The sequence below is a fragment of the Staurois parvus genome, unplaced genomic scaffold (assembly GCF_062004578.1).
Source record: "Staurois parvus isolate SC_StPar_1 unplaced genomic scaffold, SC_StPar_1.0 ptg000420l, whole genome shotgun sequence".
NCBI lineage: Eukaryota > Metazoa > Chordata > Amphibia > Anura > Ranidae > Staurois > Staurois parvus.
In genome coordinates this window covers 4,563,243-4,587,241 of record NW_028318216.1, presented here as the reverse complement: position 1 = coordinate 4,587,241, position 23,999 = coordinate 4,563,243, and the positions used below count along the sequence as shown (strand labels likewise).

Here is a 23,999-nt window from a genome sequence, read left to right as displayed (position 1 = left end):
TGAGTGACAATTGCGCGGTCATGCAACACTGTACCCATATTAAATTTTTATCATTTTTTTGTGACAGATAGAGCTTTAGTTTGGTGGTGTTTAATCACCTCTGGGTTTTTTATTTTTTTTAAACAAACCAAAAAACAACTGAAAATTTTGAAAAAAAATACGTTTTTCTTAGTTTTTGTTATAAAATTTTGTAAATAAGTGATCTTTCTCCTTCACTGATGTGCGCTAATGAGGCTGCAGTGATGGGCACTGATAGGCTGCACTGATGGACACTGATAGGTGGCACTGATGGGCACTGATGAGGAGGCACTGGTAGGTGGCACTGATGGGCATTGACAGGCATCACTGATGGGCACTGAAAGGCAGCACTGATATATGGCACTGATAGGCGGCACTGACTGGCACTGTTAGGCGGCACTGGCTGGCACTGTTAGGCATCACTGACTGGCACTGTTAGGTGGCACTGACTGGCACTGATAGGTGGCACTGACAGGCACTGATAGGCGGCACTTATGAGCACTGATAGGCGGCACTGACTGGCACTGATAGGCGGGACTGACTGGCACTGATAGGCGGCACTGATTGGCAGCACTGATAGGTGGCACTGATTGGCATTGATAGGTGGCACTGACTGGCACTGATGGGTGACACTGAAAGGCATCTCAGATGGGCACTGATATGTGGCATTGATGTGCACTGGTAGGCACTGATATGTGGCATTGATGTGGCACTGATGGGCACTGGCACGAGGCACTGATGGGCACTGACACAAGGCACTGATGGACACTGACAGGTGGCACTGCTGGGGCTACACTGATCATCAGGGCACACTGATCATCAGTGCCCTGATGATCAGTGTACATGTCCCCTCCACGGAAAGCCAATTACCGGCTCTCCTCTCCTCACGCGTGACAGATCGAGAGGAGAGAAATAACGATAACCGGCATTGCCCTGTTTACATGTGATCAGCTGTGATTGGACACAGCTGATCACATGACCGAGCCAATATCTCTGGCTCTTTCCGTGATCCGCTGTGTCCGGACGCTGCACGCTCCCCGAGAGAACCTCCTTGCGTCCGTCATATTACTATATGGGGGGCAGGAGGTGGTTAATAAATATTACTGATAGTATGTACTGCACCATGGGAGTTTTTCTTGTTCCTTTTAAGATGGATATATGAGACCTCCATTGCTCCTAAAGGGATCGATCCCTAGCTCTGATCTGACAGTCAAATGCACACTTAAGATGTCTGATTGCTACCATACGGCTATGGATTAATAAAGTGGAAAATCTTTCTGTCTATTCGTTATCAAAGCACATTTTCATGTGCTCTAAGGTGAGAGTTCTGTGAGTACGGAGGTGGCACCGTTTTTTGATTTTGCTTAATCTCACTTGATGGGCTTTGGGACATTAATATAAAAAGAGACCACAAGATTTATTGAAGAATTGTTATTTTATCAAGATTGTTTGATCTCACAGTGTATGATCTAAATTTGGGACATTTTACTTAGTTACGCTTTTTTGTACAGTGTGTCAGCAGCGCAGCATCACTTGTTTGTTTTTTATTTGTCATTTTTGTGGGAACACATTTTGATGTTAGCAGCAGCTATCTCATTTCAGTTTATTTAATTTTCACTCTGTTATTTGTTGGATAGCACAGGGGTCCACATGCTTTTTTATTTGTTAGAAATACATTATAGTTTAGGTTTTAGTAATAATCTAAAATTATAGTTTGTACATTTCTATTTAAAACGAGGCAATTTGAGTACTTGAACTGATCATATTTAGCTGTGTTCTATGTTGTACTTGCAGTGACATTTACATTATCTTTTCCATCGTGTAACGTGTTTAAAATGAGCTTATTGACCTACGTGACATCATTCATTGCTTTCTGTTTTATCAACATACTAAAATGGCAATCTATATCAAGCTGTTTTCCGTATACTCATGCCATTCTGTACATAATTATAACCATGAAACCAGTCTCAGGTATCTTAAATTAGCTTAATAGGTGTCACACCCACGGTTTTATTTTAAAATGCCCATAAAACATTTACTTGAATAAAATTGTACATTGCTCACATACTGTATAGTTGTCACCTGGGGCAAGTGTTCACAGAGAAGTGAGTGCAAGGTTAAGTGCACGTTGTACAAAATAAAACTTGCGTTTGCATAATTCGTGAGAAAGCCACTTAAATGTGCTAAAATGTAGCTGAAAACAGGACTTATTTATATCTGCCCTTCTGCTCTCTATAAACACTCCTACGCTCTAGAGGAAGTATATTTTGAAACCTGTTGTTTGGCCACTTCCTTAAAAGATTTTACAGCCAAAAGTCAGATGTTATTTCAGCCCCAGTCTGTGCAATGAGGCATAGACTGCCAGGGTGTTGGCTACGAGGACAGGGGATTGATATTCACATTTATTTTATTTAGTCAAACAATTTTAAAATCATATTTCATTTCTTTGGATCAACCACATTTTTGCTTTCCTTGTGCAGCAGCCCGAACGGTCAGTATGATGACAAATGACCAAAGCTTGTCAGCCCGGCGCCTTCACAATTCCATGGAGAAGCCTGTAAAGAGTGGTTGGCTGAAGAAGCAACAGAAGAGCATAGTTAAGAATTGGCATCAGAAATATTTTGTCCTAAAGGGGCAACATCTCTGGTACTACAAAGATGAAGATGACAGCAAACCACAGGTAAGACCAATATCCATAGTATTTCTACCCATCTCATTCAGTTGTTAACTGCATGTTTCAGAGTTGTGATCTCAAGTATATGTTAGGTTTAATCATTTTATTTTAGTTTTGGTCAGAATAGGGAATAGATAAAACCCCTGACAAGTTGTTTGCTGTCTGTGTTCCATTGGGAAGCATTTCCATCACTTCCTTTCTTGAAACACAACAGGATCTGAAACAGGGGCGGACTGACAACTCATGGGTCCCCCGGGCAATAGGGGATCATGGGGCCCCTGTGTCCTTGCCAAACTCAAAAAAGCCTATGAAAAAGGTACCAGGGGCATCTCATGGGGCCCCCTACTGACCCCGGGCCTATGAAAAAGGTACCAGGGGCATCTCATGGGGCCCCCTACTGACCCCTGGCCCTCGGGCAGTGTCCGAGTTTCCAAATGGTCAGTCCGCCCCTGATCTGAAATGAAATCTGTCCAAATTAAATAAATCATTTCTAAGACAAGTTGGCACCTGAACAAGTGTCCCAGTCAGCTTTTTCCTCTATTCCTGACCCAGAGACAAGAAAAAATGTTAGATTTTCCTTCACTGTTAGTCCTGGTAACAATAGTCACCATAAAAAATACAGAGAATAAATTTCCCCATTGGGGACACAGACACTGAGAATATTGATAGCTCTTCCCTACTGTATCCAAAATAAAACAAAAACAAAGAAAAACTAGTTTTAGAAGCACTTTAGAGTTTGTATGACCAATACATGTTAGCATTTTTCTTGCTGTTTTATCTGATGCTTCAGAAATGTCATTACTTAGGGTTGCTCTATAGTGTTGCCTCACATGTGAGAGCTACTATTGCTCTGTGAGAAAGAATGATATAGCACCTAATATGAACAGGTGTTCCTTATCACCAAAGTTCTCTTTAAATAATATCACGTAGTCACAAGCTTAGAGGATTTTCCTGGTAATTTTTACATTTTACTTCTTTGCAAAAATTCTAGATTGCACCATATCTGGGCTTTGCAACAAATAAAAATCAACAAGACTCTCAATATGCAACAGAGTGGCAAGCAATCAGTTCCACTGTGCTACAGATGTTCAAGCCTATTGCACCTTCATGTGATCCATGAGACAAACTTTTAAAACACATTTAAGTCTGTAGGAGAGTCCAAAAACAGATAGAGTAGAAAAGCAAAATTTTCATTTGCAGAGAAGCACATTTTACATTTTGGCCATATAGAAGAATCCTAAAGTTGGTTGATTTTTAACATTTTTGGAAAAAAAACTTGTATATCTGATGAGTTCTCAATCACTTCTAGTGATTACAGTAATTTTGTGGTTAAATAAATGCATGAGTAGAAAATACCAGCATATTTTTTTCCATAAAATTAACATGAACAAAAAAAAACATTAAAAAGTGGAACCAGCTTTACACATGAGACCTCTGTAGTTTTCAACAGTTATGGAAACAGTTGTGTAGTGGGCAGGAGAATGTGCTTTCATCTATTGTGACCACTAACATGATCACAACAAGAAAATACAGTTTATATGTGGTAGCTGAAGACCATCTTTACAAATACTAAATCTATAACTTTTCCCAGCCACAACTTTCAGAACATATATATTGCATATTATCAGTAATATCTCTGTGAGGGGGAATTTTGCTACAGTTCTAAAGTCTACATCAAAAGTTTCATTATGTTGAAGACAAATCGTTAATAAAATGCAGAGAACATTGCACCACGTATGTAGAAATGTCCATATTGTGTACGTGGCCAAACTTTTACATTTTTTGGGGGGGTAAATATACAGTATATTACATAAGTTAAGAATTCTCTTTTTTTCAATGGCAGCTACTGTTCATTTTTAATATTATACTGTAGAATTGGTATTTTTAACACACTCAAATATATCTTTACCTTTTTTCTAAAGGACCTACACAGTCCATCAGCTCCAAGCTTGCATGCAGGAGAAAAGTGTATTAACCCCTTCATGACTAGGGAGAATTTTTTGTTTTTGGGACTATAGCGTTACTGTGAGAAATCTACAAATTCTATTTTTTTTAATATGTAAGTGTGTCTTAGGAGCAGTTACATTTTGTGGTCTCCACCACCCTATCTAAAGCTGGTCATACACAAATTGAATTTCGACAATTCCTGCTCCATGTTGACACTACCCAGCTTGACAAAGAAGGATTTTTGACTTATCTGAAAAATCCTTCCCTTTGAGTACTGTACAGGGCATGGGCACCTTCAATCAAAGACCCTGGTTTACATTCAGCCACCTTCAGGTGATTGGACACTGGCAAACATAACTGTGGGACAGAAATCCTAAGTTTTGTAGCAAGCCATAAGAGGGACCACCATGATAGAGGGGAGGGTGCCCTGTGCTGTATTAAAAGAGAAGGATTTTAAAGTTAAGTAAAACATTCTTACCTCTTAATTATACAGTACATGGCACAGGCTCCTTTAATCATAGACCCTGGGATGTCCCCAAGCAGAAGGTTGGGCAACACAGCAACAATGCCAACAGACCCAAAAACAAGGGGAATCAGTTCATGAACTCAAGGAGCTGCTTGAAGCTCCTTGCTGCTAAAGCTGGTGTTGACCGAGGCCTTTTTATCCACCAGGTAGAAATTCACAAATTTCTAAACCAAGGACCAAGTGGCAGCCTTGCAAATATGAGAAACAGATGTAGAGTGCAGAAAAGCACAAGAGGCACAGGCAAGTGAGCCTTAACAGAAACATGCTCCCAGTATAGAGAGTTCATCCACCATCAAAGGACACTAGCAAACAACAGAGGGTTGTTGGAAGTGGGAGAAGTTATATATACTGTTCAACAATTATATTTTCTAGTGTCCAACACCTGAAAGTGGCTAACATATAACCCAGAATCTATAATTAAAGAAGCCTGTGTCCTGTACTATACAGTTAAGGAAATTATATCTTTCAATCAACTTTTACCAAAGGTACAGCATGGAGGATTCTCAATCAAAAAGCACCTGCATCTAATCAGAAGCAGGCAATCTTCAGATATTTTTACAGCTTCTGGGACCGGCAATCAAAATACAATAGCTGGCACTGCAAATATTTCCATCCAGGCTGATGATGGAATCAAATGATTTCTCTCATTCAGCCTTGGGGTTTGACTACCATATAAGTATAACACCACTAAAGGTGCAGTTACACTTATTTTTCATTTTTGGGATGGCAACACATTGCTTGGGCATGATAGTTGAGTAAAGTGCAGATAGAGTCAGACTTTATGACAAATACTTTTATAGAACTGCAATGTTACATGACAGCAAAGAGCGGATGGGAGTCACGTGGGCTGAATAAAATGGAAGTAAAATACTCTTTTTAACTTTAAGGTGCTAGTGTACCCTCAGGATAGAACACTTGAGACACTTCAATTATATAAAAATATTACATTTTATTCCAAATATTAAAACACTGAGCAAACAAATCCTCCCATAAAAACGAGATAGGGGCATAAACCCTGCAATACAGTGAATCTCACTTTACACCTTGCTTTTTACATAGTGACCAACTGTGACCACAAGTTCACCAAACATGTTATGATAGATACCAACACGTTTGGCTGAATTGGCTTTTTCAGGGGCTCAAAAGAGGGGAAAACACTGTAAATATAAAGGCAATCATCAAATACAATATATTCAAATCACAACTTTACTTCACAAGTCTTAATTTATTGTGACTTGATGTTAATTGATACACCATCAAATAATAGCATAATTAACACAAACTATACTTTATACAGTTTATGCAGTGTCAATTACCTATACTGATGATTGTTCGAATCAAAAAGTCAAACCAAAACAGAGAGAGGGGAAAGGAGCCCAAGGCCAAACACCATGTGGGAACGTCCAGTGCCGAGGCCCACCCACAGCCAATAGACAGCACAGCCAAAGGAGGGGGAGGTTCCAGAGCCACAAAAGTCCACCTAAAAGATGTTTAACAAACAAGGAGGTGGGGGTTATATATGTCTAACTTAAAAGTTAGCTTGATTGATACCATAAAGGTTATATATATAACAGACAACTCCCTCACATCATATTGTAAAGTGGGATTTACTGTATTGCAGGATTTATGCTCCTATCTTGTTTTTATGTGAGGATTTGTATGTTCAGTGCTTTAATATGTGGAATAAAATGTATTAGTTTTATATATCTGAAGTTTCTCAAGTGTTCTATCCTGAGGGTACACTAGCACCTTAAAAGTCCCACATGTCTTTTGTGTAATATTCTGGAAAATATCCAAAAATAGCCAGTACAACCAGGAGAAATGTTGACATGTTTCATGCTCTTTAAGGCTTATTCATAACAAAAAAAAAATCACTTGATTATGTCTTATATTTACTACACAAACCAAAGGTGTGAGTCCCACTTAATCACCTGTTAACCCTTCGAGGACCAAGGGACGTATTTGTCCCATGTTTTTAATTGCCTGTATCATCTGATTAAGAACTTAAAATACTTTTTTTTTTTTTGGGTTTGAGTCAAAATATTAGTTCTTATCAACAAATGGATCTAGCTTTTTGCCAATTATTTCATGAAATGGCTTAGTTACAGCAACTGAAGTGTACGAACTTTAAAAACAAAAAATTGATTCTTTTGGCGTTCCGTAATCTTATGGTCCTCAAAGGGTTAACCAAATACAGAACAGATCAAAAAGGCAAAACAAGCAGGGCTCACACACAGCGTAATCATCAATACAAAAGTACAAAAAAGTGACCACCAATGCCAAATATTAAGCCCAAAAGGACACATCAATTATATATATATATATATATATATATATATATATATATATATATATATAACATAAATGTGATGTATGTAGTTTGATTTATATGATATATATGATAGATGTGTCCTTTTTGGCTTAATATGGGTGCTAAAGAGTGTGAAACATGTCAACATTTCTCAAAGTTGTACTATTTGTGTATTTTTGGATATTTTTTATGATTTTCATGCAATAATTCATGGCATAGTAGAGTGTGTGACGATTTCCTTCTATTACTGCTGCTTTTCGAAGGTGAGATGGGAAAGCACCTCTGCTAATGTTATGTGAAGTGGATCCTTCTGCACAGACCTAGAGCGGTGTCTGTCTTTTGTGGCCTTTAATATTCTATAGGATTATTAAAATAGTAATAATAAAACACTGTTACTAACAATGAGACAACTTGTTGGAGAGTGAGCTGTCATTATGGACTTGGATGTCTATGGTGTTGTATACTAATGGGTGAATCCACTCAGATACGTTTTGTTATCAATAAAGTGAATCTGAGCCTGTGTCACTGCATATTTTGGTGCCAGGGAGCTCCCGATGCTGCTTACAGCTGTTAGCGCAGCTACTTGCATAAAGTGACACATGCATACAGACGTACTTCTTCGAATACAGGCAGTCTGTGTTTGGGATCACTCCACTTTACATTTGTATGCAATTACCACTTTATGCTGCAATTTATTAAATTTTTGGATATGTTGCAATAGTTGTTTATCAAATGCTTGCAAGTTGGACATGGAAAAAATCTCTGTTTGGGGAATTTCAAAGCAGATTATCATCATCAATCGATAAAGAAGTTGATTGAGATCGGGATGACTGTAGCATTAACCATAAAACTCTCAACGGCCTCCACTGAAACAAAGTATCTGACAGTGGTACAATTTATAAAGAGAAAATTACTGAAATAATGGAGGGGAGGGCTTTTTCTTCTGATTCTCTAATTTGTGAGAAGTCCCTTCCAAATCCCCAATCCCTCCCTAATCCCTTATAGATTCTCTAAAACCTAGAGTTACACCCCATGTCCTGTCTTTGACTTGTGCCAAAACTGCTGACTAGCTAGTCCTGATCACGTGATGACTTCAGCATAAACTGCAAAAAGTAGTGAGAATATCTCGCTGTGGTATTTTTCATGAGACATTTTATAGAAGATCTCGCTTCTTCTCTGCTTGCAGTAAAAGTCCATAGTTGGAGACATTTGCAGTACTTTGAAGTTTTGATCAGTTATTAATATGTGTGTGTGGGAGGAAGATAAGATCTCAACCTGCAGCTGATTATGTTTTTTGGTTTTTCTTTACTCACCAATATGATACATTAATTGTAATCAATTGATACACAGTGTAGAATATTATTAAGTGAAATTATATCACATTCACTAAGCTCTGGGGAGACTTCTCTTGCAAAGTGAACAGCATATTTACCTTTAGTTAATCACTAAGCAGGGAGAAGGAACAAAGAGATTTTTAGTCCATCATCCAGTTATGCAATCAACCTTCATCCAATCGTATACAAGCAACATTTTTTTTATTTTCCTTGAACGTGGTTGGGTATTCTTTGCAAAGTGAGATTTTATCACATTCACTAAGCTCTGGGGAGACTTCTCTTGCAAAGTGAACAGCCTATTTACCTTTAGTTAATCACTAAGCAGGGAAAAGGAACAAAGAGGTTTTTAGTAAAAATCACCACATAATACACACATTAACACTTGTTAGGCAGACAGTTAACTTCTTAGATGTTAACCCCTTCCCAGCCAGTGTCATTAGTACAATGACAGTGTATAGTATTATCACTGATCACTGTATTGGTGTCACTAGTGATTTCAGTGGCAATTAGTTCCCACCCAGTGTCAGTTAGTGTCAGATTGCCAGCCACACTATCACAGTCCCACAATAAGTCAAAGATCACCGCCATTAGTAGTATTAAAAAAAAATGCCAGTATATACTTTATACCATTGTTTGTGGTTTCTATAACTTTCAAGCAAACCAATCATTATACAGTTATTGAGATTATTTTTCTACCAAAGATGTGTAGCAGATCAAATTTTGTCCTAAATTCAGGAATAATTTTTTTTTTTATTATTGGATATGTTTTATAGCAGAAAGTAAAACACATATATATATTTTTTTTCAAAATTTTTCATACTTTTTTCATTTATATAATAAAAAATAAAAACCCAGTGGTGATCAAATACCACCAAATGAAAGCTCTATTATTTTTTTATAAATGTTGTTTGTGTACAGTGTTGTATGACCGCGCAATTATCAGTTAAAATAGTGCAGTGCTAAATAGCAAAAAATGGCCTGGTAGGGGGTAAAACCTTCTGGAGCTGAAGTAGTTAATCAATGCCTTTAAATTAGTGTTTAAACTTTAGTCTCCTGATAGTAATATACATTGGTAAAAAGTATGCCTTGTGTATTCTTTGTTGTGTAGTGTTATAGAAATAAAATATTTTTTATTCGTACAATGTATATAAATAAGAAAGTGAGCGCACTCCAGTGAGCGGCAAATGCACAAAAAGGAACTACAAGCCCTTCCAACTAAAATAGAAAAAATATAAGTGCAGCGCTACAAACAATGTCCAGGTAGCAATTAGAATATATACGATTGTCCAATATAGAAATGTTAAAGGTGATAAACAGTTCAATAATGAGGGACTCTCAGGGAGTATAGGTGTAATCCAATCCAAGGGATAGATAAATTGCCCGCTTACCAGAAGCGCAATTACAATGCGCATGTACAGGTTTCATGTAGCCGGGGTCCCATGTAGGCGCTGCTTAATAGTACCCAGATGGTCCGTCGGTGATAAGGTGATACTGGTCTGGTCGGATCACACTGCTCCTTGGGTCCACACAGAGAACCTAAAAATGCTGGGGCTGAGGTATAGGAACTCAGTGCCAGGTATAAGGAGTAAAAATACTCATAGTGTAGTATGTTTTGTATAAAAAATATATTTATTAAATCCAATACGTAAAAACCATAGGAGTTACAAAACACATGCCTGCAGCCTGTAGCCAGTAAAAGCAGCTGAAAAAAGGGCATCACCCCTACGGTAGACGTGTTTTGACACAAAACGCGTCTAGGAGGAGCCTTCGCATGCCTTGACGTTACGCCGCCAGGTCAGGAGGTCCGGCGGCCCACCAATGTTTCTCACTGGTCAGTGTTTAGAATCTTTTTTCAGCTGCTTTTACTGGCTACAGGCTGCAGGCATGTGTTTTGTAACTCCTATGGTTTTTACGTATTGGATTTAATAAATATATTTTTTATACAAAACATACTACACTATGAGTATTTTTACTCCTTATACCTGGCACTGAGTTCCTATACCTCAGCCCCAGCATTTTTAGGTTCTCTGTGTGGACCCAAGGAGCAGTGTGATCCGACCAGACCAGTATCACCTTATCACCGACGGACCATCTGGGTACTATTAAGCAGCGCCTACATGGGACCCCGGCTACATGAAACCTGTACATGCGCATTGTAATTGCGCTTCTGGTAAGCGGGCAATTTATCTATCCCTTGGATTGGATTACACCTATACTCCCTGAGAGTCCCTCATTATTGAACTGTTTATCACCTTTAACATTTCTATATTGGACAATCGTATATATTCTAATTGCTACCTGGACATTGTTTGTAGCGCTGCACTTATATTTTTTCTATTCGTAAAATGTAGTAGAGTGTTGTACCATGCTAGCCAATGCAGAAAGTTTGGCGTTTAAGTGACCCCAACTATTTGCTAACTTGAATTATTAAAAATGCAAGCTTTCAAAATAATATGGATCCTTTCCTCAGGCTTTACGCAAATGCATAAAGCCTGATGAATGGGATCTGAGTTGTCCCAAAAACTTGCATTTTTAATAACTTAAGTTAGCCAATATCACATAAACTTCAAACTATTCATAGAATGCTTATACTATGTGTGACAGACCCAACCAGGACAGGGGCTTTTGGAGGGGACTAGGGGCTAGCCTTCTACCCAATTATTATGGCCCATGGAGGAGACCGAGAATTTTGCCTGCTTCTCCCAGTCAGTTCAGCCTCTGAGCACATGGAGAGAGCAGATCAGTCTGTGATGATGGATAATAACGTGATGAATGCTGAGAGTGAGGCTTGGATTAACTGTCTGAGTAAAGACAATACAGCTGCCCTTCTGGAGTGGATGGAAAGGTGTAATAATAATCTTATACAGGTTAATGGTCAGAGAAAAAATGATGGCCCTCCTGAGGACTGGGTTGGAGAAGCTCCTCCACTTGGGATAGAAATATTTATCAACAATCTCCCTCAAGAAATCTATGAAGATAAATTAATTCCACTTTGTCAGATGGTTGAAATATTGTATGAGTTTTGTCTCATGATGGACAGTTTACACAGATGGTGGCAAGGCACCTGAAAGACAGCATGTGTAATTTGCATTGTGTATTCATTGTTGTTGTTGCTGGACTATTTGGGGTGGGCTCCTGGCTGCCTGGGTGCTTGGCTGTTGATTAACTTACTGTTAATTAGATAGCTGCTAGCTGTTGATTACTGTTTAAAGTTTGCATTATTTAGGATCATGTGATCAAGCTCCTATCTGATCTTGTGTGGTATAAAGTCTGTGTGAGTTTTCAATAGAGTTGAGTTCCAGTTTGCACCTAAGCTAGGCTCATCTGGTCCTTGGGTGCAATGCCCAGCTATAATACCTTGGTCCTGTGTCCCAACGGCTAGGAAGCAGTTGTCTGACAAATGCAAGTGGAGTGCCAGGCGGTCCATCACACTATGCTAGCACAGGTACCAGCTTAATGGTGTCATTGATTCCCATAGTGTAATATAGATAAAAAAGTTTTATGTCTCTAAATCCTCTTTATTTCAGCTAGTTTTTTGTTATCATTGTGATTTTCTAAACTCCTTAATCGTTTAGCTACTCCTTAGTTCCAGACATCCTTGTCCTGAACTGGTACCCCAAACTGAACTGCATACGGGATAAGACTTTACTAAAACTTTGTGCTAACCTTGAACATATTTCTGTTGTAATTTATATTATTTCTCCCACCCCTAGATTATTAATCCAGAGCAGTTTTTCCCAACTCCATTCCTCGAGTACCCCCCAACAGACCATGTTTTGGGAATTTACCCTAGATGAAATAGCTGCTATAAATACTAAGCCACTGACGCTGATTCAAAGTGCATGTGCAAGGTGAAGGAATCCTGAAAACATGGCCTGTTGAGGGTATTCGAGGATTGAGGTTGGGAATCACTGATCTGCAGCACAAATCCTGCTACCTAGTCTCCCATTTGTATCTATTCTTTCTTCTTTTAGACTGGAAACTATTTGGGCTGGGTTGTCATTCCCATGCTTTCATGCTTTGGTGTATGGTGTCATTTTTGTAACCCTGAATGTACTCACTTTGTACAACACTGCAGAAGATGTTCGATAGGTCCCTGTTATACAGGAACTAAACTCTGGAAGCTTGTAGGCAGGTGCAGATAGCTGCTTTGCCACTGGGTGGTTCTGTACCAGAAAAGCATCTGGTACAGCAACTAGTGACATCCGGTTATATAGTACAAAGCTTGTGAGCTGCTACAAAAAGGTTCCCTCACCAACTGTCATCCAAAAAAATAATATAATGATATAATTGATGTGATTATATACACATAATCTCCAAACTACACTGCTCAAATGCTCAAAAAAATTAAGGAACACTTCGAAAACACATCAGATCTTAATGGGGAAACATATCTGGATATCTATACTGATATGGACTGGGTAATGTGTTAGGAAAGAAAGGATGCCCCATTGTTTGATGGAAATGAAAATGATCAACCTACAGAGGACTGAATTCAAAGTGAAAAAATTATGCAGCAGTCTAGTCCATTTTGCTGAAATTTCAATGCCGCAACTCAAAATGGTACTCTGTAGTTTGTATGGCCCCCAGGTGTTTGTATGCATACCTGACAACGCATACCTGCTCCTAATGAAACGATGGATAGGTATCTCCTCCCAGATTTGTACCAGGGCATCACTGAGCTCCTGGACAGTCTGGGGTGCAACCTGGTGGCGTCGGATGGACCAAAACATGATATCCCAGTGGTGTTCTATTGAATTTAGGTCAGGCGAGCGTGGAGGCTATTCAGTGGTCTTAAATCCTTCATCCTCCAGGAACTGCCTGCATACTCTCGCTACATGAGGCCAGGCATTGTCGTGTACCAGGAAGAACCCAGGACCCACTGCAACAGTGTAGGGTCTGACAATAGGTCCAAGGGTTTCAACTCGATACATAATGGCAGTCAGGCTGCCATTGTCTACCCTGTAGAGGTCTTTGCACTCCTCCATGTATATGCCTCCCCAGACCATCACTGACTGTTCCACCACCAAAACGATCATGCTGAGCGATGTTACAGGGAGCATAACGTTCTCCACGGCTTCTCCAGACCTGCTCCCGTCTGTAACATGTGCTCAGAGTGAACCTGCTCTCATCTGTAAAAAACACAGGGCACCAGTGGCGGACCTTCCAGTTCTGGTGTTCAATGGCAAATGCCAATCGAGTTCTGTAGTGCCAGGAAGTGAGCACAGGACCCATTAGAGGACGTCGGGCCCTCAGACCACCCTCATGAACTCTGTTTCTGATTGTTTGGTCAGAGACATTCACACCAGTGGCCTGCTGGAGGTCATTTTGTAGGGCTCTGGAAGTGCTAATCCTGTTTGTCCTTGCAAAAAGGAGCAGATACCGGTCCTGCTGATGGAGTAAGGACCTTCTACGGCCATGTCCAGCTCTCCTAGAGTAGCTGCCTGTCTCCTGGAATCTCCTTCATGCTCTTGAGACTGTGCTGGGAGACACAGCAAACCTTTTGGCAATGGCAGGTATTGATGTGCCATCCTGAAGGAGTTGGACTGCCTGTGCAACTTCTGTAGGGTTCAGGTATGGCCTCATGCTACCAGTAGTCAAGCATAATTCCAAAACCCCAATGCATACATTTCTGCATCAAAGAGTGGCTATACCTGTAGGTGGGTGCTGTACAGTGACCATCGGCTGGAACCGAGAAACATCAAAAGGGAGAAATGTCACCAGCACACCAAAGTACTGCAATATGGGTCCAAAGCTTTACTAAGCAATCACATAGTTACAGCAAGAGCAACATTTCGGAGTCTAGCAGGACCCCTTCATCAGGCATGTGACTTCACCCATATTGGAGTACTTTGGTGTGCTGATGATATTTCTCCCTTATGCTACCAGTAGTGACACTGACCCTAGCCAAATGCAAAACTAGTGAAAAACAGTCTGAAACGATGAGCTGGGAAATTCTTTTTTTGTGTTCTACACCTGTAAAACCATTCCTATTTTGGGGGTTGTCTCATTGTTGCGCATCTAGTGCACCTGTTGTTCATTTCATTAACATCAAAGCAGCTGAAACTGATTAACAACCCCCTCTGCTGCTTAACTGACCAGATCAATATCTCAGGAGTTTAATTGACCCGATGCTCTACTCTGATTAAAAAGTGTTCCTTTAAGTTTTTTGAGCAGTGTACCACCACCAGCCACTAGGCACTTAATATGGTGAGAACAATCCCCTGCGCTTTAATGGATAATCCCTACCCTAAGCTGCTAAACACCTTCCTTCAACCACAAAGTGTATTGAAATGAATAAATAAATGGTGTAGCGCTAAATAAATACTACCATGTGTAAAAATATAAATAAATAAATAATACTACTGATTATACCGTGTTAACATACAAAGTATGAAAGTGATAACTAATGGAACAACAGCAATAAATGTATGTAAATGATTCCCCCAACCTGGGGGATCAAATAAATGTGAACAATAAGATCCCTATAGAAAACACAGTGCAAGTGTACAAAATCACACTCAGTGAAAAATAAAATAAATGTCCAATCAAAGTCCACACGCTGCACAAATAATACTGAATAGTGCTCCACAAAAATATAAATCTCATGTAAATTCAGCACAACATGAAGTGAATCCAGTGCCAAAACAACTCATGAATCCAAAAAATAGCCAAAGTTCCCCCTCACCTCCTTACAGTGACCACAAGGGCCAGCTCGCTTTAAGGGTAAGCCACGCTTTCCCAGGAATAGCCTCGTCACCACCAGATGGACCCTCCCGGATACTGCCACAGACCAGTGATCCTCCTTAGTTCTCCAATCCCCTGGTACTTTTAGCTGGTCGTTCTCCCACAAAGGATCATACCAGAAACAAACAGAGATCCTCCATAGTGTGAATCAGTATTTATTACTCCAATAACAAGAAAAATACCCACTCACATGTTAAGCAGCGATATCCAGCCTTACCCATACTATGGGTGTATATGCATGGTTCCGGGTGATCCAAGATGGCCCCCACGCCGGAACTGACGTCACCGCGCATCGGAAGTCCTGTCACCGCATACCGACGCGTTGCGTCACGATCACCACGTGACTTCTTCGGGGTTACATGATAAATTCTTTCCAAATCAGCCAATGTGATTGTCTGGATTTTTTTTCTCATTTTGTCTCTCATAGTTGAGGTCTACCTATGATGCCAATTACAGGCCTCTCTCATCTTTTTAAGTGGGAGAACTTGCACAATTGGTGGCTGACTAAATACTTTTGTGCCCCACTGTATTTGATTCCCCAGGTTGGGGGAATCATTTACATACATTTATTGCTGTTGTTGCATTATTTATCACTTTCATACTTTGTATGTTAACACGGTATAATCAGTAGTATTATTTATTTATTTATATTTTTGATGCACATGGTAGTATTTATTTAGCATTACACCATTTATTTATTCATTTAGGCACTTAATACCTTTCCCCTAATAAGTAAATAATTGCAAACAATTTATAAGATAGTGCAGTACTAGATTCAAATATTATAACATTTTAAATCATAAGTGACACTAAGTGTTAGGCCCCTTTTAGGTACAGCCCTTCCACAGTGATGACAGGGGTGAGTCAGTGCCCACATATAAGCCTGGTAGGAAGGGATACAGACACACTTGGGGCATGGAAGTTAAACACCCCACACCTCTGAGAATGTAGCCAGCTCACTTAGGCCCTGGGCAGGGCAGGAGGATAGTGGACCTGTACTCAGGAGGAGCTGGCTGTAGTCTTTCTGTCCTTTATGGAGGTGGCGGCTAGGGCAAGTTGCAGAAGGCCTTTCAGGCCAGATCAGAGATCCCTATGTGGGGTTGCTTCCCCGGAACGATCCCGGAAGAGATATACCTAGCAAGGAGGTGATTACAGAGATCACAGTCCTGTGAGTACCAATGATTCTGGCCAGAGGAGAGACTGTAGGGAGATGACTGCTGAAATGCTGCACGTGCTTTCACTTTTCACTGCTCTGGACTGTGCACTAAATGTGATTGACTGTGTAATGTCAAGTGACTCAGGAATGTATGTGCTTTGTGACGTGACTGTGATGCAGTTTTCTGAATACCACCAGTAAAGTGCAGCAAAACCATTTTTGTTGGGTGAAGGCCTATGTCAAGGAGCAGGGCACACAATGGGGGAAGGTTTGGCCTCAGAAAAAGTGACAGTGTTCTAACAGAGCTGGAGTGGGGGTAGGGACTTGTGCTCTTGGCGCCAAAACCAGTCACCGTGAAGCCTGTGGCAGGCGCAGCACCCTTTGGTGCCTTGTGCGCTGTGACATTAGAACAATTATGCAGTTGCTGTTTCTTTGTTTGATTAGACTGACTTTACTCTGTAATTCCTCCAATGCCGTTCTATGGATGCAGTAGGTTTAAAGAGCACACCGAATACTTTAGTTAACTTCTTTAATAACTTCAATCTTCTTCATATAACACTGCTTACAATGGCTTGTTTTGTTTATCTTACAGTGACTTATTTCTTTCATATTACAATGGTTTAATTCGTATTACATTGGGTTGATTCGATAGCTTATCTCGATAAATTCGATTGGATTCGTTAGCTTATGTTGTTAGATTAATTCATTAAGTTCGGTGGAACTACAAGTAAACACACATACAACAGTTTTTACACACAGATCTACCTGCACTGTTAAACAACAGAGGAACACACAAGTGCATTAAATACCTATTTGGCCTTCTCTGTTTCCATAAAGCTTCTATGACTGGAACCTTGTCTATTTCCTCCTCTGTCTGGTGAGCATGTGTCTCTAGAAAATCCTAGCAGGGTGTTTTACACAGGCATAAATGTGAAACTGGCTGGGATTGGTTAAGGCTCTGTACAGTGTGAGGCTGTCTGTGATTGGCTCAGCTCTATACTAACTCTTAAAGGCATATTTTCCTTTCTGCTTCTGCTACCACAATGACTATAAATGTCATATAACATTCAAAGACATAAATCACAGCAATGATTCTGCTTTTGGCTTTAACATATGCACATATATACTGTACTGAGGTTATTGGCAGGTTTGGTATACACATATATGTGAACCATATTAACAACCTAGGACTGGTCTTAGCTGGCCAGCTGCAAAGCCCCTCTTACAAGTTGTACCTGAAAAAAGATAGGCAGAGGGCAAAAGACTAGTCACCAGTATTGCCGTGGTCTCCCTGTAGCTGATCTTTTTCCTTTTACTGCCTTACCTGAAATTCCTATAACTTTGCAAATATTTACTTTGTGCATTTCCACTTTAACACACTGTCAGACTTTCTTCTGAAAATAAATAAAATGCATAAACGTATCAGGCTTGCTCCTAGATGAATGCTATAGACAATGCTATAGACACAACCTTTATCCATAGCATATCATAAAACATTGTCAATATGAGGACAAAACCAGTTGGGAAGGGGCAGATATAATGGATCTTATACTGTGTATCTGTAGAACCCTCCTAGTTTAACTAGGAGGAGCTAGACTCCAGTGGTTAGACAGGGGCTGAGTAGCAGCCCAGGTGTAAAATCCGGAGAGGTGTCAAATTGTGGTCAGGGCTGAGAGGCTCTGCAGGCCAACCCCTTTGCAATTTCCCCCTGCTCCAGGGCTTTTGGAGGAAGGCCCTAGAGGCAGTGGGTGGATCTGAGGAGTGGCTGGTTGCACTTTTGAGGAATCCTAGCCAATCCCCAACAAGAGGTTGGCAAGGGGCTGGACACCCTTAAAAGTGCTGGAGCCTGAAGTTGGAGAGGAGAGTTGGAGGGAGAGTTCTGGGGGAAGATAGAGAGGAAGATGTGAGGCTGAAGGAAGGAGGCTCTGAGGAGGCCACATGGGACCTACCTTCAGACCTGAGGCTGAGAAAGGAGGAAAGCTTAGAGCTCACCAGGCCCTTGAGAGAGGACCACCTGTATGACAGGGAAGGAGCAGACCAGCTGATAGGCCTGGTGGCAGCCAACAACCCACAAGTGGTGCAGGAGAGGATCTGAGTGAGAACACCTACACCGCCTGGGTGAATAGGGGAAGGAGCACTCTGGTGGGAAACCAGATTAACCACCTGTCAGTGAGTGTTCATCTCTTAAAGTGTCAGGAACCGCTTCCCCTGTTCAGGGATACCTCCAGATTGCTGGGTGAAGAGAAGTTCATCTAGGGTCTGGGGTGGCACACTAAGGAGATGCTTGCTAGCTTTCCAACAGAGACTGTGCTGCAGAGACTTGTAAATAATTCTAGGAAATTTTTCTCAGTTCATCAGTACCCTTGGGCATCCTGTACACCCCTAACCCTATCCAAGGTCAAATCCCCTAAATAAAAACAACAAAATCAAAGCTCAAGGACTGATTTCTGACTCTGGATGCAAGTCTTGGTGAGGATGTGTGATGCCTGGCTGTGCAGGACTATGGGGGGACCCAGATTCTCTAGTGACTCTCAAGGGGGTAGTGCTACATGTCTATTTTAGAAAGATATTGTACAAATGTGTGCATTGTTTTTAGAAAGATCAAAATGTCAAACTTTTCATTCCCAGATAATAATATTTGAATATGTTGAATACCATAAATTTTCATCAAAAGATGATTTCTGACAATCAGAGGAAAACAGGTTATTATGAGTATTTCAGTTTCTAGAGTGAAAAAGTGAAAAGTGAAATTGATTTGGCTGTGAAATGACCCTTTCGTCAATTGGTGGAATTTCGCTGAAGTAGAACTCTCAACTGAGCTGCTTGCAGAATATTTTTTTTTTAAGGGGGGGTTATTTAGGGTTTGTTTAAGTATATTTCATTTAGTGTTATTTGTATGTGTTTTTGTGTTTTTTTCCTCTGTTGTATATTTGCTAATTATTTGTGTGTTATGGCTTTAACATTTAACAGTTAAATAAACTTAAATGTAATGAGTTTAACAAAGGGGGCCCAAAATATTTGCAAAGGCTTCCCCAAAAGCAACTCTCAGCGGACATTTGAAGCACATTGCACCCTTGCAAAACATCAAAAACATTTTGCCTGAATTTTAGAGGAAATTACAAATCCCATATTTTGATGATCACTGACTTTTTCTATTCTTTTTTTATTAGGTTACACTATAACTTAATCTCTTTTATTTTCTCCAAGGGCTTCCTGTTTTTACCCAGAAGCTCAGTTAGTGAGGTCTCCTGTAACCCTGATGATGTGGGGAAATTCATCTTTGAAGTGATTCCAGGTAAGTTTTAATAAAGGGCTTGTATAACTATCAGTCTTTAGCCTTGTTTTATGGTTTGCAGGGCTTTTGTTACCCTACATCATTTTCTTCCACTGACCTAAACACATGCAGCCTATTCAGTACAGATTCTCAAAACAGTTGACTACAGTTTCTGAGTGTTAGTATACATGTTGCCAGTGGATTGCTCAGCTGTTGCATGAAGCAGGCCTCTCTTTGTGATAGTTCCACTAGCCATTGCACTTTCAGTACCAACAGCAGCTAAAGTGGCATTACATTTTTAGAGACATTGGGGTTGATTTACTAAAGCTTGGTTCACATATATGCATTTTGCGTTTGGTGCTTTCTCCAGTGCTTTTTGCAGTTTGTTTTGCGTTTTTCTACATGCATTTTGTATTTCAATGGTTTTTATTAATTTTAAACAGTATAAAACAGAGGCAACAAAACACGCCCACGCAGGGGCTATCAATTGCACCGATAGAAAATGCATAATAGAGCAGACAACGCTCTAATTCCAATAAGGCAAAACGTATGCCCACATAGGGGCTATCAATGGCACATAGGTAACAATAACATCAGTGAAACTCAGATTATCGCAACTAAAGACAGCTGTCCACTGTCACATCAAAACAAACAGAAAAGGAAAGAAGAAAAGCAGAGAAGAAAGAAAGAGAAAAAACAAAAAAAAAACAAAAACACACACCAGAGAGCAAGGGTCCATGAGCGCCAGTACAAAACTCCATCACCTCCCTACACTGGCCGGGGGGAGCGTGGGAAAGGCATATTGCAACCATGGCTCCCATATTTTCAAAAATTTATGCTGAGAGTCGTTGCATATACTCGACATCTGTTCATTGAGCATCATAGTAGTCATACGATCCCGCACCCCCTGAAAAAGTACAAACGGACTCCTCCAGGCCTGGGCAATTGTCCTAGTGGCCGATAAAAACAAATAGGAAGCCAACCGCTGCTGACGAGCCAAGAGGCCCGGTATGGGGCAATGAAGCAAAGCATACCGAGCATCCCGGCGTATGGAGAGATGAAACAAAGTGAAAAGGAGGCCAAACACACGAGACCAAAAACGAACCAACCTCGGGCATGACCACCAGATATGCAGTACATCGCCACGATGGCCACAACCCCGAATCTACATGCATTTTGGATACTTTTTTACAGCGTTTGGCATTTTATTCAGCTCTTTTTTTGTTAAAGTGGAATTTTTTTTGTTGCCGGGTACAATAAAAATGAAAAATGCGGCAAAAATGTGACAAAAGCGCTCTATCGTGCATTTCAGCAGCTTATTCATTGAACGCTATTGTAGCTTTGTACTTTTAAAAAAAGTTGCTGGCCTTTCAAAAATTGCAGCATCTCAAAAAAGCATTGATGTCTTCAAATATCACCCAAACCTTACTCTCCGCTCCTCCCACAACCTCCTGCTCTCTAGATCCCTTGTCTCTTCCTCCCATGCGCATCTCCAGGACTTCTCCAGAGCTTCCCCCATCCTCTGGAACTCTCTGCCCCAATTTTTCAGACTATCGCCTACTCTGCTCACTTTTAGGCAATCTCTGAAAACCTCTCTTCAGGGAAGTCTATCCTTCCCTCAGATAATAATGGAATCTTCTATTCCTCCTACCAGTCCATCCCCCACAGTTATTACCTTTTGTACCACTAGCCCCTCCCTCTTAGATTGTAAGCTCCAAGGAGCAGGGCCCTCTTAACCCTCTTGTATTGTTGCTGTATTGTCTCCCGTTATATTGTAAAGCGCTGAGGAAACTGTTGGCGCTATATAAATCCTGTATAATAATAGATGTGAACATGTTCAATAGGAAACCATGATAAATGGGCTGTAAAGCATTTCTGCAAAAAGCACTAAAAAAACGCCTTGGTGTGAACGGAGCCTAAGTCGTGATGCACACTGAACGTTTTTACAGCTGAGTTTCTATCCGTGGTGCCGCTAATTTGCATACCTGTCTTTGTGCCAGCACAAACACTGGGGTTTCAGTGAAAGTCCCGGGTCCCGTTCTAACGATCGGGACCCGAACTCCTGATTCCGGGTCACAGGATCGCTGTGAAAGCCTCTGATTGAGTCCTCATGCACAATTGACATTTTTACAGTTGCTGTTTTTGGCTTTTGACTTTTTTTCTACAGCCAGTAAACCCCCCAGCATGTTATCCTATATGTCCATGCACACATAGACTGTAATCAACGTTTTTTGGCTGGGACATTTTTTGGCAGGAAAAAAAAACCCAGGACTAGTGGATTTCTAGAGGAGTTTTTTTAGCTGTAAAAATGCTCTAATGCTGAAAAACGTGCCAAAACGCAGTAAAACAGCCCAAAGCAGCATTTTTGGACTTTTTTTGACCAAAAAAACCCGCTACAAAATGTAAACGTGGAAAAATGCCAAAGCGACTGAGATGCTGGGGTGCTATAACGATGGAAGTCAAGCCACTGAATTGTCCAACAAACACAAAAAGGAGGATTTACCCCCCCCCCCCTTCCTGACCAGGCCATTGTTTGCATTACGATGCTGTGTTACTTTAAGAAGGGATCCAAACCATAATGTGCACCAACTAGGGCCACATCGAGCACACAGATTTGCCACCATTCTTTAACCACCTCCTGTCCGCCATATAGTAATATGACGGATGCAAGGTGGTTCTCTCATTCTGGGAGGACGTCATATGATGTCCTTCCATTCTAACCGCGCATGCGCGGCGATCGGCGGTGCGCTGTGTCCCTCGGACACAGTGGATCACCGATCTACGGAAAGAGCCGAAGATGTCACCTCGGTCATGTGATCAGCTGTGTCCAATCACAGCTGATCACATGTAAACAGGGAAATGCCGGTTATTGGCATTTCTCTCCTCTCAAGCTTTCACGCTGACAGCTCGAGAAGAGAGGAGAGCCGGTAATCGGCATTCCGCGGAGGGGACATGTACTCTGATCATCAGAGTACTGATGATCAGTGTGCCCTGATGATCAGTGTAGCCCCAGCAGTGCCACCTGTCAGTGTCCATCAGTGCTAGCTGTCAGTGCTTATCAGTGCCATGTGCTAGTGCCCATCAGTGCCATATCAATGCCACATATCAGTGCCTACCAGTGCACATCAATGCCACATATCAGTGCCCATCTGAGCTGCCTTTCAGTGTCACCCATCAGTGCCAGTCAGTGCCACCTATTAATGCCAATCAGTGCCACCTGTCAGTGCCAGTCAGTGCCGCCTATCAGTGAGCATCAGTGCCGCCTATCAGTGCCAGTCAGTGCCATCTAACAGTGCCAGTCAGTGCCGCCTATCAGTGCCAGTCAGTGCCGCCTATCAGTACCATATATCAGTGCTGCCTTTCAGTGCCCATCAGTGATGCCTGCCAATGCCCATCAGTGCCACCTACCAGTGCATCCTCATCAGTGCCCATCAGTGCCACCTATCAGTGTCCATCAGTGCAGCCTGTCAGTGCCCATCACTGCAGCCTCATTAGCGCACATCAGTGAAGGAGAAAAATCACTTAATTACAAAATTTTATAACAAAAACTAAGAAAAAATGTTTTTTTTTTCAAAATTTTCAGTGATTTTTGGTTTGTTTAAGAAAAAATAAAAAACCCAGAGGTGATTAAATACCACCAAAATAAAGCTCTGTCACAAAAAAAAATGATAACAATTTCATATGGGTACAGTGTTGCATGACCGCGCAATTGTCATTCAAAGTGTGACAGCACTGAAAGCTGGAAATTGGCCTGGGCAGGAAGGGGGTATAAGTTCCCTGTAGGCTAGTGGTTAATGAGATACAAATGGGGACATTACTGCTTATATTAAAAGTATTCATCTCAAGTGTTAAACCCAGTTACCAGTAACTGAGAACCCAAAACAGAGTAAGTCTGACATATTGTTAGTTAATTTCAGCTTACTTGGGGAGTGATATCTCAGAAGCTGGAATTGATATTTAAATTCTGATGGTTTGCTTAACCACTTGCCCTCCAGAGGATTTACCCCCCTTC

At 40.9% G+C, this 23,999-nt stretch overlaps 1 protein-coding gene across 2 annotated transcripts in view; it reads left to right on the top strand.

Moving 5' to 3' along the window:
- Positions 1-23,999, top strand: part of ARHGAP25 (Rho GTPase activating protein 25) — a 230,216-nt gene that overhangs the window by 142,541 nt on the left and 63,676 nt on the right. For both annotated transcript variants that reach the window (XM_089687212.1, XM_089687213.1), the window contains exons 2-3: positions 2,499-2,698; positions 19,921-20,008. In XM_089687212.1, coding sequence (XP_089543338.1) covers positions 2,499-2,698; positions 19,921-20,008 — 288 coding nt within the window. The remainder of the gene's footprint in view (positions 1-2,498; positions 2,699-19,920; positions 20,009-23,999) is intronic.